Here is a 13,377-nt window from a genome sequence, read left to right as displayed (position 1 = left end):
GTAGAGTTCCCTCCGCTAAGAGTCGCCTTACTTATCGAACACGGCTTTGACTTTGATCTGGTAGTTAAACTCCTGCAGCTTCACCAGAAACCTGGAAGGAGAAGGAGACGCGTTAATCCGGATCTTTCTCGGGGTTCTCACGCCACCTTCCTCAAACTCACCGCAGTTTGACGGTGAACTGGACGCCGGTCTTCAGCACCAGCGGCCTCTGCGGGTGGGTGGGCATGCAGGGCTGCCGCTCCACCACCAGGGAGCTGCAGACAGAAGGAGCTGCTGACTCGCCGCTTACTCAGACGCGAGCGTCAAAGGGGGAGGAGCCTACTTGGAGAGGAGGTTTTTGAGCAGCTCCAGAGTCCGGGACTCCAGGAAGGCTTTCTTCTGCGTGATGGGGTCGTTGTCGTACGTGAACTTCTGCTCCAGCTCCTGCAGCTTCTTCAGGTGCTGACGGACTTGTTGGAGGCTCTCGGCTGCGGCCGTGAACCTGGAGGAGGAAGAGGAGGAGGACGGTGATGGAGGTCGTCACGGTGACCTGAGATAACCAACGGGATCTCACCAGTTCTGCAGCTGGTCCACGCAGGCGTTCGGCGGGCCGCCGATGCAGGCGATCTGCTGCCGCTGCTTCCACTCCGGCAGCTCCTCGGAGATCAGGTCTGTCAGGAGGGCGTGGATGACGGTGAGGAGCTCGCTCAGCTGGATCACCGCGTCCTGAAAGGCGCAAAAACGCTGTGAGCTCCGAAGCGTCCGGCTTCAGGAGAAGACGCTAACATCTGCTCACCTGACGCTTGGATTTCAGCTCGAAGCCCATCCTGGCGATCCCCATCTTCTCCTTCTCCAGCTCCTTCACCGTCATGCCGTTCATTTCGTTTTCTGCCACAAATAAAGAAATTGAAATCCGGATAACAGGCTCCTCCTGGTCACCTCCACGGAGTCGCCTCACCTCTGTTCTTCAGGGAGTTGACCCTGAAGTCGTACTCGTCCTGCAGGTCCTCCACGTTCTTGATGTTCCCGTCCACCATCTGAAAAACACCAACGAAGGTTTGTCACGAAGGTACGTTCACATCGCCCGCGGCAACGAGCACCACAGCTGTCACATCCAATGAGAAGTCCATGTAAATGTTTCAGACTTCCAGGTTCGACTGCAGTTAACCAAGTGTTACGATCGTTTTAGAAGTTTACGTATAAAACACTGAAAGTTAAACACGGCTGAGTTTGACCAATCAGAGCCTGAGATTTGGGAGTGACGTTTAGGAACACGAAGAAGAACAATACCAAGATGAATGTGAAGAAGAAGAACAATACAAAGAAAAACAATAGAAAGAATATGAAGAAGAATAAATGAGGACAATTAGGAAGAAGAAAGTAACAAATACGAATTTAAATATAAAGAAGTAAACAAATAAGAATATGAACACAAAGGTTGCTTCAGCAGCAGCTTCAGCAGCAGCTTCAGCAACAGCGTGTGAGCTCCACCTGGACTCGCTCCCTCATCTCCTTCACTTTGTTGTCCAGCTTCAGCTTCTCCACCACCATGGCCGACACCGTCCCTTCGCCCTCCTGCCACACAAACAAACATCGTTTTCAGTCCGCAGAACGGCGCCGGAGCCCAAAAAGTTCGTACGCTTCACCTCCAGGCTCTTCGCATTAGCCAAGATCTTCTGCTCCTCCTTCAGGTTTCTGGAGATGATCATGGCCATGTGGACCGGGTCCTCCTGGAACCGATCCTGGAGAGGGAGACAACACCTGTGAGGAGGCGGCGGTAGCTTTCAGGTCGGGCCGCGGGGACGGTTCGGACCTGCAGGTTCCTCTTGATTTTGCGGATGTTGTGCTGCAGCAGGAAGTTGTTCTCCAGCGCGAAGCGGCTGTGCTGGTCGTCCAGCTGAGCCAGCAGGTCGTGGAAGCGGATGGTGGCCAGCGAGTCCTGCATCGCCACCGTATCCCTGTGGGGGGGGGTCGAACAGGTGAGCGGGGCGAGCCGGGACACGAAGCTCCGAGCGCCATTCTGCCCGCCATTACCAGTCGATGCTCTCGATCCACTTGCTCAGGTACTGCCGGATGTCCATGGGGAAGGAGTCGTCGTACAGCTGGTCCACCTGCTCCAGGTACTTACAGTCCAACATCTGAAGCTGGCCCCACTGCGCCATCTTCTGGGGAACGAGAGGAACTGCATGAGAGCACAAACAGACGTTAATCAAGCAAAACACGGACAAAAAAAACACAAAAAATAACACGATTAACATAAATGCTAACAAACATAATCAGTTCTGTTCTTATTTTGTTCAAATGTACACTTTTATGTGAATTTGCAATTAAAAAAAAAAGATTTTTCCAAGAAACAAATAGCTTAAAAAGATACTGGAAAAAAAGGAATAAACCTTTCCGAACTGCACATCCTGTCCAATTTTCAACAAAGGAAATGAGAAATAATCCAATAAATCCTCCTTGACCCACATTCAAAGGAAAAATGCAGAGATAATAAAATTTAAATAAGTAAAAGGTTTATCCAGGTTGTACTTTCAGTTGGAATTTAATGGGGAACAAAAAAATAAATGCTAATTTAGCAAAAATGTTGACAAAAAACAAATGAATAAATAAAGAGTAGCTTAGATGCTAACCAACTTTCAGGTAACAGAAGTTCTATTATGCATCATTTCTTTATCGTTCATATTTGTACTTTGATGTGAAATGTCTTTTTCTTTTTGTAAGATTTTTCCAAGAACAAAGGAAATAACCCAGGAAGAAACATTTCCAAACCGCACATCCTGTCCTAATTTCATCAACCGAGCCTTTTAACAAAAACCTTTATTTAAACAAACAAATGCTGCTTTGCTTTGTTGGTCGCACGGACCACAAATATACGAAGATGTTCCTGTTTGCTTCTGGGGTCAGAGGTCGAGGCTTTATTATTTATTTATTTTTTACTTAACAAAAGACATCAGAAATATTCAACCGATACATAGTGGTTGACTCCCATCCGATAGACAATATTTAATTTGAACAAAAACGTTCACCCAGAATGTACTCTGGGGTCAAACTTGAATTAGTTTGTTCATAGACTTTTTTTAAATAAAGTTTTGAATTGTGACAGCAGCTTCACTAAACGTCACTAAAACTGTTTAAATCCTTCACAAAAGTTCAACATTCATTCGTCCATTAATGTCAAACATTTTAATACATGCTAATAAATCACAGATTCATAATAACACTTTGTAAGGATACAATGTGACAAGAAACGTGCTAAACGATGAGGAGTCCGTTATTACGAGCTTTACCTGAAGGCAGCACTGAAGGAACACCTAACCTGTTATTATATGTTATTATTTTTTGTATATTTTCTCTATTATCTTTTGTTTTTCTGTTGTTTTCCCCCCATATTTATGGCTATAATTTAACAAATAAATAACCGGGTCATTTAAATACGACAGTTTCTACACATAAAGCATGCTTGTTGATGTTTTTTGTTACACAAAAACATTTTACCACACCAGTTTTTGTTCTTGTTTCTTCGTGCGTGAATTTTAGCTGTTAAAAAGGTCAAATATCGACAATAACGAGAGCTGCTTCGTAAATGCGTGAAGTTTTAACAAGTCGACTATGTTTCTCTATTGAGTTTTCTCCTAAAGTTTATCGGCTAGCTTAGCCGATTTCAAGTTGTTGTGTTTATGTCTCGGCTAAGCTAAACAGACACAGAAAATGACGACGTGAAGTCGGTAAAACGCGGCGCAGAACTTACCTTTTACAGTAAAAAACGTGTGCACCGTTTTGAGATTATTCTTATATTTTCAGTAGTTTTCCTTTTCCTGTTTTGGGGAATGAGCCTGACAGGTAGGAACACGCTGATTCCGTCACCAGAGCGTCAGCCAATCCCAGCCCAGAACTTCTGAGAAGGTCCCGCCTCCGTCCTCTCTTCGACCAATCAGGAACCAGTCGACGAGGCTGTTCCCCGAGTCACAACGCACTCCTTTCACAAAGACTAAACTGTCAGAATTGTTGCTTTATTTAGTCATAAACGACTGCACGACTGCATTCAATTGAGTATTTTATGTTCAAGAAGACTCTCGGAGGTTCCACAGCGTCTCTAAAAGCCGTTAAGAATTTTAAAATCAGGATAATAAGAGATTTTCAGAGGGAGGGAACACAGTGAGTAGAACAGCGGGACGGGACCACGTGTTTTCAGAGAAAGAGAAAGAGGCAAAACTGAAACTTAAACAAAACCTAATTTAATATATATTATAAATGTACTCTTCTGTAATATTACTGCCTGTAAAGCGAAACATGACAAATAAATAGTCTAGAGTATAAAATAGTATTTTATTTTTATTATTATAACAGTTACACATAATAAAATTACTGTATTTATATGACATGAGTAAGTTTCAGTATAGCTTTAGTTTTCACTTTTAGTCAAAGATTAACAATGAATTAAATTTTTTACATGAGGGAACTTTTTTATTGTTATATCTTTATTGAAAATTGGTATTTAGATTAAAAAATACATCTATATTTCAAAATCCACTAACAACTAAAACACGGATATCCAACGGAAGTTTTTAATTGTTCTAGGGTGGTCAAAGGAGTTGGCTGCCATTTTTTTTTTCTTGGTGAAGTGAGAAATGTTGCTATTTTGACTTAATAAAACACAATAACAGTAACAACTTAAAAACCCAATATGACTACAGATGCTAAAATCTTATTTACATATAGGTTAACCCATATAGGCGCTGCGGGTTTCAAACTGTAGAAAAATACATTCAGTATTTCATAGAATGAAAATAAAGATCGGATCGCAATCAAAGATTCATGTAGATTTATCAAATTAAACACATTTCGTACTGTAGACAGCACAGAAATTGATTGACAAGATCAACAGCCAATCAGGATGGAGAACACAATGAGCACAATCACAAAAAAATATCCTTGCAACAGCCAGACCACTAAAAGGCCAACCGTGTCATAGCTAGGAACCACTGTAAGGCCCTTATTTCTCAGTCAGTCTTTGAAAATCTCTAAATGTGTGACATCTTATGATCTAATACACATTACCTTGAAAGGGTTAACGTCTGCTTGACATGTTTCTGTTGCCTGCGTTTATCTTCAATAAATACACAGATACTGCACCTGATTTACAATTGCATACGGTTGTATTCCTCAACCGACTCAGTAGCCGTTGCAGTATTACAGTATCGTACTATTGATCCCCTTCACATTTTTAGGCATTTATCAAGCTACTATAACACTGGAAATGTTACTGGCGACATCTAAATATCACATCGTCTTTAAGCTACTGTTACTCTTTGACTGTGTCAGGGCTGTCCAAACTTTTTCAAAGAGGACCTGATTTGGTGAGGTGAAAATGTGTGAGTGTCCAACCAATCAGCCAGCATTCTTTGAACCCTTATAACATCAAACACAAATTAATTATTTAATGAGAATTTTATTGCAATGGGAGAACAAAACAAAAATATAAATACATTTTTACCAAAATGACAGTAAATTTTGTATTTGAGGACCCAAAATAAAATGAAGAAAAAGTCTGTAAAAAAAAAAAAAATGTTGTCAATATAAAATCTGGGTTCACGAGGAATGCTACATATTATTCAGTGTTAAATTCTAAATTAAACATTGAAAAGACTAAATTATTAAGGCGCATACGCCAGCTGGAGCTCCAGCGGCACAGGCATGGTGCAGGGTGGGCATGTGCTGCCAGTGCCTCACCTGCCGCTCTCTCGTGTGTTTGAACAAAAATTCGTAACACAAATAGTTTTCTAGTTCAGAAGTTCAAAGCAGTGTGGTTTTGTTCAGAGAAACACATGTTTTTACAGGAGAAATGAGCTAGACTTTTGAGAAGGCTGGACATTGGACAAGACGCAGAAACTATGTCCTAGAAAATATGCATGTTTTTGATTTGGACTAAAAATAGCATAATCATAATTAAAAGACTGCTGAGAACACAATATATCAAGGGATGATAGGAGTTTGCATGTTAAATGATACCTACTGACAAATTTAAGTGACTGTATGTAAATCCTATGGTACAGAGATCAACTGCAGTACCACCAAATGTCCACTAGTGGCTGCCAAACCACAATAAAATAAGACAAAAAATCCAAACAAATCTGGATTTTATTGGAAACTGAACAGGGTCACTGTCCAGAAGGTTTCTTTTCTTCTTTTTCACTTTCACCAAATGGTTACAAATATAAAATTTTTAAAAGTTTGATTAGAAAATGTTTTAAAGATGACTACTACAGGAATTTATTTATTTATTTAACATTTACTAGACAATGGGAGGATCAGCCCCTTGAGATGATACATCTCGTTTTCGAGAGGTTTCTCTTTGAATAAATACCTGAAATGAAACAATTAGTATTTGGAAGTTTTAAATATCTTGGACAATTGTCCCTAAAGGTTATTCTTGATATCCTCAAAATGATTTTTAGATATTAGACCATACACCTATTTCTATATTTTGTTTGATGGTGCAGTTCAATTGCTGTACCTCTAAATATCCACTAGTGGCTGCCAAACCAACTAATAAAAAATGAAAAAATCTAAGAAAATATGTTGATTTTTCGGGGGGAATATGAAACAGTAACTATACAGAATATTTATTTATCTTTTTCAGTATTATTTTTTATTTTCTGCCTAGACTAAATGGTAAAAATAGAAGATTTTAAAATTTGATTAGATGTTATTGGATACATTTTTAACATAACATTTGCTTAGATGGAATTACTAAAAATAACAAGAAGAAGGGTATCTAGTGGTCATATCCACGACTTTAGGGTATAAACAAGAGTTTATTGCTAATTCTCAAAGCAATTGGCTTTATAAAGTTCTAAAAGGTTTTTGACTGTTGCCCCTAGTGGCTGTTCTTGATACTACACTTTAAAATCATCTACTTATCAGACCATTGTGCTTCTTGTTTCTTTTAGGAACTTTATTGTGGCCCACTAAATATCATGTAAAATAAACAAAATAATAATCTAAGTATGCTTACAGTTTTTTAAGCAGTTAGGTGAAACTCACAATTCTTTAGCTGTTTGCAAAAACACGACAAGGCAGTTTCCTTGATCATTTAAAGATACGTTGGTTTGAGGAAAAATAGAAAAATCAACACAATCCTCAAGTGCAAAATAGAAAACTCTCTATGACTCCATAAGAAGTGGCCACAGCGAGGAGTTTGGAAACAATCGCCGCTGCGACGGGGAAAGGTGACGAGTCAGTCGGTTCATGTTTTTTAAAACAATGGAGGTCGCACGGCAGGGTTCGCTCCGGTCAGAGCTCAGATCAGGACAGGAAGCAGCAGGGGTCATTCGTCTTTTGATCCGTTGGTGCATCAAAAAGGCCTCAAGTTCACTCACTCTGAGTCCTGTTAACATTATGTTGACAGTATATGGGTTTCAGTAAATTCAAAATAAAGGGAGTAGGTGCAAAAATCTCTAAAATATACAAACAGATAGCCTTACAAAAAAAACCCCTGAAAATTTAGAAAACATTATTTATGACTTTCTATTATTTAGCATTAAATTTAATATTAACACTTAAAAGTGTTTTTTTTTTTCAGAAAAAGGACAAAAACATGCTTCTTTGGTTATTACATGGGGTAAGATAGCTTTCAAAAAGAAACATTCATAAAGAATAAGCTGTATTCATAAAGAGAAATTCATATTCATAAATACAAAGTTGTGCATACATTTATATTTTGAGCACAACTTTGCGGAAAAAATATGAATACAAAATTTAATTTTACATTCAACTTGTTTCTTTAATACGACTTTTCTTTGAAAATACGTCACGGGGTCACAAGCTTACACATCGAGGGTTATTCCATCCTGCTGGTGTTAAATGATTTTAAAAAGACAATTCTCTTTTTTTATACATTTGTTTGCTTTACTTATAAAGTCAGTATTTCTTTTTTTTAATAAAAAAATATATTTTTTGCTGCTTTGGACATTTTTTTTAAACTAATGCGTAAACTACCTTGAAATGGTTGGACGCAAAACTTTTTATTTTCAAGAAATCTGTTTGAATAAATAATTTACAGTGATCAGTTCAAATGGGTCAAATATTTTTTTTAAAGAAAGTAAAGCTAAAGAGTTTTTCCAGTCATTTCAACTGCAATACATCCAAATGTCCACTAGTGGCTGCCAAACCACAACAAAAGGACCTAAAATCCAAACAAACGTAGATTTGATTGAGAAGTGAACTAAGTTACATTTGAGGAGTTTTAAAATGCTTGACTTAATGGTAAAAACATTATATTTTTAACGTTTTGCTTGATGTAATTGAATACATTTTGAACAAAAATATTTTAAAGATGAAAAGGCTTTAAAAACAACAAGAAGAGGGGATTTTGTCATCTTTTTGGTTTTAACAGCTGTTTTTTGGAAACTCCTAAAGGTTTAGGAAGTTATGAAAGGATTTTTGACTATTGCCCCTAGTGGCAATTCTTGATATTACACAGAAAATGAAAATTGTTACGTTTTTATAGAATTTATTTGATAAATATAAGCTCTTTACTCTGCATTTTTAAGCATATTTTGTGGAAATGTTTCACGTTTAAGTCCAAAAAGTGGCTAAAGTGCTAAAACTTTCTCCTCATAGTTTGGAATCGAGCGCTTCTTGGACTTTATGTCTTTCAGTAGATGTTGAGTTTTAACACAATTTCTTAGAAAAAAACATAAAAATCATATTTTTTGCGGTTTTGGACATAATGTTAAAACTTTAATGTTGAAACTACCTGGAGACAGTTGGAAGTAAAACTTTTTGTTTTTGGAAACCTTCATAGACTGATAGAATTTAAGTCTTTTCCTTCCGTTTGGACACCGATTATTTCCTTTCAGGAACAGCCGCACTGGTCCACCACCATGGACGGGATCTTCCCGTAGATGATCTGCTCCTTGCGGTTGAAGTACAGCATGTTGATGGGCGACATCTTGGTGGGCGTGCAGCAGGGCCCCGCCGAGCCGCGGGGGTTGGCCTTGTTCACCAGGTGTGCGTGCGGGTACTGCTGCAGGTGCATGGACTCGCACTCGCCGGAGCAGTAGTTGGCTCTGTAGCGCTTGGGGGCGATGATCCAGTCCCAGCCGAACTCCTCGAAGTCCACATTGAGCGGGTACCGACAGCAGCGGGTCTCGGCGGACTCCTCGTCACAGTTGAGGGCGGAGTCACGGCGGGATCTCTTGGAACTGTCGAGGATCTTTACCTCAATGAACGGTTGCTGGGAGGGAGGGGGCATGGAGAGGAAAAAAAAGATGAAAACATTGCTAAGATGTTTCAAGAAGAAGCAGCATTAGATCCAATCTGGATGAAGATGTTTTTTTTTTCACTTTGAGCTATGTCAGAGATTTTTTTTTCAAGATTCAAGATAAACTTTATTTATTTATTTATCCCTGCAGGGAAATGCAGTAAAGTAAGTTAGATTTTGCTACTTTTAGCTACAATTACGACGTTTTCCAACCATTTCAAACGTTTTCTAAATACCTTTAAATTAAACCAAATTAAATATTTATAAAAAGTGTTAAACCACACACACGAAAATAACATTTTAGCAAAATAAAAAAAAAAAAACAATCTCAACATAAAAATTGTGTTTTCACATTAGTCCAAACATATACAGACACATTCATGCAAGGTTTTATTTATACTGCATTACTTTCAATTGTGGTCAGTCTTTAATAGACAGTGACATGCAGTCATGGTAGGCAGGTGTGTGCCTCACCTGCAAAATATAGCTTAAATAATAAATAAATAGTATTTTAGTATGTATTTTATAAAAGGGGGACAAACAGAATCACATGATTAAACAAGACAAAACACTTGATTTTTAAAAAAACGAATAAAATAAATGTATTTTTAATAAAATATATATATATTTATAGACATGTCTATACATGAATACTTCTTTCTGTGTGGGTTTTCAATGTTTCTTTTGTAAAAAAACAAACAAAAAAAACGTTAGAGAACTTACAAATCTCCTGTTCAAATACACGAGAAAGCAGCAGGTGAGGCACTGGAACCCCATGCCTACCCTGCACCCAGCCTGTGCCGCACACACTAACTGGAGCTGCAGCGGACATATTCGCCACACCAGTTTGGTATTTTTTATTACCCCAGATTGCATCTGGTGGACAGTTGGTGCCAGTGTTCAGCAATGGAGCCAGCACCAGTGTACTGTAAGTGCGTGAATGGGTCTGTGATTGTGATTGAGGAAGGTAGAAAAGTCATATACATTTACAATCCAGTGGTATTAGTAATTAGATTTTCTAAGAATGTTCAGGCTGACATTAAATTGTTTTTGATTACTTCATTAGGATTCATATTTTCCAAATTTTACTTTAATTTTTCCAGCCTTTCTGACTGTTTTTATAGGACTCTACTGGGTTCAACAATCAAAGTTTGACTTGTTTTGGTGGCATAAATAACCAGGATCTTTATGCTCCTCCTCCTCACCAGCCCCTCCTCCCCCGGCTCCGCGGAGGTCACGGCCAGATCTGCTCCCCTGGAGTCGAAGGCGTTGATCTCGATGCCGTAGTTGGTCTCCAGCTGCCGCAGCCACGCCTGCAGCACCGACTTGATGTCGATGCTCTGCCATGAGCTGGCGCCGGCGTCCGCGTCGATCCGCAGCGAGCGGACACGTACGCGCGTGCTGTTGCCGTCCTTGCCCGGCCTGAGGCGGGACACTTGCAGGAAGACGGTGGACACCATGTGTGCGGGCCGCAGGTGGACCCACAGCTGCGCGCTCTGGATGTTTTTGGGCTGGATCTTGGGGCTGAGGCTGAACAGGCAGCAGGAGGACAGCTCGTCCCGAGCCACGGAATCCGCTGAGGAAGAGAGAATCTGCTGTTGACTCAAAATCACTCTGTCTAACACAAAACGCCACAACCACTAACAGAGAATTTATGATGTTTAAAGGGTCAGGTACGCTATGGAATATAAAATATATTGAATAATGTGGTTCAACAAACGTTACACAACTGTAAACTGGATTTATGCACAAGTTTAAAGCAAAAATATTACCTTTTTAGGCACACATATCACACATTTACCCCAAAATCTTGACTTCTTATGTGCAAAATGTGACAAAGATTTTAAAGCATTGCCTGAACATTGAACCTTTTTAAGCTCACATTTTACAAAAAAATGCACTCTTTTTTACTTTTTGGGTGCAAAAGATACATTTATGTAAAAAAATGCTTTATTATAAAAGCATTAACCAGAGATCAGACCTTCAAAGTGTCAGATTTAGCATATTTACAAGAAAAAGATGACTTTTTTTGCACATAAAGACATGTTTGTGTTCAAACTTTGATTTTTCTAAGGTATTAACCAAACATTTTACCTTTTTAAGCTCACATTTTGAGTATTTAAGCATCAATGTTGAATTTTGAAGCACAAAAAAAATCGATTCATATAGTTTACTTTTTTTAAAACGTTAACCAGAAATTACTCCTTTTTAGTGTCACATTTTGTACATTCATAAAAAAGGTGACTTTTTTTCATAGCAATAATGTCGACTTTTCAAGCACAAAAGGAAAATTTCCGCTCAAATTTCACTTTTTTCCTTTAGGCATTAACTTTAAGCACCATTTTAGTCACACATTTTGTGGATTTATGCTTAAATGTTGAATTTTTACACAGAAAAGGCAAATATAGACACAAAATTTGTTTTTTGTTCATTAACACAATTTGTTTATTTAAAAAAACAGACTTTTTTTTTACCATAAAAGACACATTTTGGCACAAACTTCACCTTTTTAACCAAACATTTTTATTTTTCTAGGGTCACATTTTGTATATTAAAGCAATAATGTCGACTTTTGAAGCACAAAAGGAAAATTTACACTCAAAATTTACTATTTTATTTTAAAGTGTATTTTACGCATTTTATGCTTTTTTTAAGCATTACACAGAGATTTCAATGATTAACTTTTTTTTTTTGCACAAACTTCAATTTTGAAAACATTAACTCAACGTTGCCAAAAAAAATAGGCAGGAATTTCGCCTGTTCAGGCACAAATGTTGACTTTTATAGACACAAACAACAAATGCATGCACAAACTTAGCTTTTTTAAGTATTAACCAGACATTTTACCTTTTTAAACTCACATTAAGCATATTTAAGAAATGATGTCGACCTTTTAAGCCACAAAAGGATTTTTTCTTTTATTTTTGTCTAAAATCATTAACTAAATGCAGACATTCTACGTATTTATATTTTTAATTTTTTTATGCGCAAAAGGAAATTTTACAGAAGATTGCACATTTTAAGTTGACATTTTGTATATAAGTGAACAAATGTCGACTTGTATACACACAAAAGATAAATTCACATACACACTTTGCTTTTTTTTAAACATTACCCAGAGATTACAACTATTTAGTCACACATTTTCAGTATTCATGACAAAATTATTATTATTATTTTTTTGCACAAACTTCAGTTTTAAAGCATTAACTGAACTTTGCCCATTTTGGAATTTTGCATGTTTAGGCACAAATGTCGACTTTTATAGACATAAACAACAAAATATGTCCAAATTTGCTTTTTTAACCAGACATTTTACCTTTTAGGATCACAATAAGTACATTTAAACAATGACATCGACCTTTAAAGCACAAAAGAAAAAAAATACTTTTTTGTTTTAAAGCCTTAACTATACTTTGCACCATTTTAGTCACACATTTTGCGTATTTACACCTAAATGTCAAATTTTTACGCACAAACGACAATTTTACGCTCAAATTTGCCTTATTTAAAAAGCATTAGCTACATTTTAGATCGTTAAGTTCCCATGTTGTATACAAGCGAACAAAAGTTCACTAATATGGACACAAATAATACATTTATGCACGATTTTTGCTTTTTTAAAAAGCAACTGCACCATTTTAAGGAACACATTTTGCATGTTTGAGCACAAATGTTGACTTCTATTGGCGCAAAAAACACAATTTACGCACAAACTTTGCTTTTTCAAGCACAGAAACTTGGAATAAAACGCGCTCTTACGCTTCGTTGCCATGGTGATGATGGTCTCCGTCGTGGCTTGCTCCTCGTCCTCCACGCGCGGGTCGTACTGGTCCAGCAGCTGCATGACCGGAGGCGCCTTGGGGAGCATCTGGCGGATCATGTCGCGGCTGATGTTCGGCGCCTGCTCCAGCCGCAGGATGCTCAGGATCTGCGTCCTGATGCTGTGCAGCCGCATCTGCTTGCTGCGCTCTCGATAGTCGCAGGCGGAGCACTGCTCTCCGCTGTCCGCCGTCCGGTTCACGTCCGGGGACAAACCCGCGGAGAGGAGGGCCGTCAGGAGGAGGACGAGGAGCATGCTGGAGGAGGACAGAGCCGGGGGAGTTTCTCACTGCGAGTCTCAGCACGAG

General features: G+C 38.5%; 2 protein-coding genes across 3 annotated transcripts in view; both read right to left on the bottom strand.

Annotated features, from left to right (window-relative positions):
* Nucleotides 1-3,886, bottom strand: part of stat1a (signal transducer and activator of transcription 1a) — a gene marked incomplete in the record, with an annotated part of 14,997 nt that extends 11,111 nt beyond the window's left edge. For both annotated transcript variants that reach the window (XM_024288958.1, XM_036216011.1), the window contains 11 exon segments: nt 32-91; nt 162-254; nt 323-481; nt 554-705; nt 776-867; nt 938-1,016; nt 1,471-1,554; nt 1,626-1,721; nt 1,793-1,937; nt 2,014-2,161; nt 3,731-3,886. In XM_024288958.1, coding sequence (XP_024144726.1) covers nt 32-91; nt 162-254; nt 323-481; nt 554-705; nt 776-867; nt 938-1,016; nt 1,471-1,554; nt 1,626-1,721; nt 1,793-1,937; nt 2,014-2,141 — 1,088 coding nt within the window.
* Nucleotides 3,887-7,744: 3,858 nt separating this feature from the next.
* On the bottom strand, nt 7,745-13,371 carry LOC112156730 (growth/differentiation factor 8). The gene is made up of 3 exons (XM_024289034.1): nt 13,010-13,371; nt 10,453-10,823; nt 7,745-9,220 (listed from the first exon to the last, which is right to left on the bottom strand). Exons 1-3 carry the CDS (start codon nt 13,323-13,325, stop codon nt 8,840-8,842), a joined length of 1,068 nt encoding a protein of 355 aa, XP_024144802.1. The 5' UTR covers nt 13,326-13,371; the 3' UTR covers nt 7,745-8,839.
* Between the last annotated feature and the right edge of the window lie 6 nt (nt 13,372-13,377).

Source organism: Oryzias melastigma, linkage group LG2 (genome assembly GCF_002922805.2).
Source record: "Oryzias melastigma strain HK-1 linkage group LG2, ASM292280v2, whole genome shotgun sequence".
In the NCBI taxonomy this organism is placed as follows: Eukaryota; Metazoa; Chordata; class Actinopteri; order Beloniformes; family Adrianichthyidae; genus Oryzias; species Oryzias melastigma.
The sequence above is the reverse complement of the archived record's forward strand: the minus strand, read 5'-3'. Positions and strand labels throughout refer to the sequence as shown.

Coding starts and splice junctions, on each gene's coding strand:
- LOC112156730 (XM_024289034.1), bottom strand. CDS start 13,325: ATGCTCCTCGTCCTCCTCCTGACGGCCCTCCTCTCCGCGGGTTTGTCC. Junction 10,824..13,009: donor CATCACCATGGCAACGAAGC/GTAAGAGCGCGT, acceptor TCTCTTCCTCAG/CGGATTCCGTGGCTCGGGAC. Junction 9,221..10,452: donor AGCCGGGGGAGGAGGGGCTG/GTGAGGAGGAGG, acceptor CCTCCCTCCCAG/CAACCGTTCATTGAGGTAAA.